Source organism: Sinocyclocheilus anshuiensis, unplaced genomic scaffold (genome assembly GCF_001515605.1).
Source record: "Sinocyclocheilus anshuiensis isolate Anshui unplaced genomic scaffold, SAMN03320099.WGS_v1.1 scaffold194, whole genome shotgun sequence".
NCBI classification, from domain to species: Eukaryota; Metazoa; Chordata; class Actinopteri; order Cypriniformes; family Cyprinidae; genus Sinocyclocheilus; species Sinocyclocheilus anshuiensis.
In genome coordinates this window covers 1,807,743-1,808,876 of record NW_015546074.1, presented here as the reverse complement: position 1 = coordinate 1,808,876, position 1,134 = coordinate 1,807,743, and the positions used below count along the sequence as shown (strand labels likewise).

Sequence of the window (1,134 nt, the reverse complement as noted above, 5' to 3'; positions counted from 1 at the left end):
ACACACACACACACACACACACCAAAATTACAAAGCTCTGTCAATGGTCAATGTTGCGTTTCTAATTTGAAACCTGCTCTGAACTTTTCAAGTGCTGTCAATAATTAATTTGAGGGGTTTGTTTGATGTAAACAGATCAAGTCAAACTACGGAGAGCAAGGGAGGCCTGGAACATCTGCTGTGCCTTCATTTTTGGTTCTTAAACTTCTTGCCCAAGGCAGAAGAGCAGTACTACAACATGTGTTGACATTTTTAACAACTCAAGAACAAAGAGCTTACTCACCTGTTCCTCTGGCTCCTCCAACCCAAAAACAAAACAACATGAGTGGCTGCCAACACTCCAAGCACAGATACATTGTGTCCTGACATTTTTTCCCATACAATAAGCATATGGAAAAACCTTCGCCCAGCAGTTCTTTGACACCAGTAAAACAATGAAACATGGAAAACCTGGACTGACATTACAGCATTAGAAGAGTCCATTTTATTAGGCCAGTGGTTCCCAACCCTGGTCCTGGAGGCACCCCAATACTGCACGTTTTGCATGTCTCCTTAATCAAACACACCTGATTCAGGTCATCAGCTCATTAGTAGAGACTCCAAAACCTGAAATTGGTGTGTCAGAGAAAGGAGACATGCAAAATGTGCAGTGTTGGGGTGCCTCCAGGACCAGGGTTGGGAACCACTGTATTAGGCCATGGATGAGCTGTAATCTTTTGGCCTGTCCCAAATGCTACCTACATAATGCCACATACACTACTACAGGGTTCTCAACTCTGGCCCTCAAGGTCCACTTTCCTGCAGAGTTTAGCTCCAACCTTGATCAAACTCACCTGCCTGTAACTTTCTAGTGATCCTGAAGAACTTGATTAGCTTGTTCAGGTGTGTTTGATTAGCGTTGGAGCTAAACTCTGCAGGAAAGTGGACCTCGAGGGCTAGAGTTGAGAACCCCAGAACTATTGGGTTGTAATCCACTAGAGTCTACAAAGGAATGCTCATGAGCATCTTTTGAATCACAAAATGACAAATGGTACACCCAGCATCTTGTGGACTTCACAGACACATGTGAACGAGCCCATAGTACAGTACAGAAACTGCAAGTCCACATCAGTTGTGCCATTTGGGACACAGCCT

The 1,134-nt window shown here is 44.2% G+C and overlaps 1 protein-coding gene across 1 annotated transcript in view; it reads right to left on the bottom strand.

Moving 5' to 3' along the window:
* LOC107699834 (ras-related protein Rab-4B-like) overlaps nucleotides 1-469 on the bottom strand; it is a 37,802-nt gene extending 37,333 nt beyond the window's left edge. The window contains exon 1 of the mRNA XM_016501230.1: nucleotides 284-469. Coding sequence (XP_016356716.1) covers nucleotides 284-443 — 160 coding nt within the window. The 5' untranslated portion in view covers nucleotides 444-469. The remainder of the gene's footprint in view (nucleotides 1-283) is intronic.
* Between the last annotated feature and the right edge of the window lie 665 nt (nucleotides 470-1,134).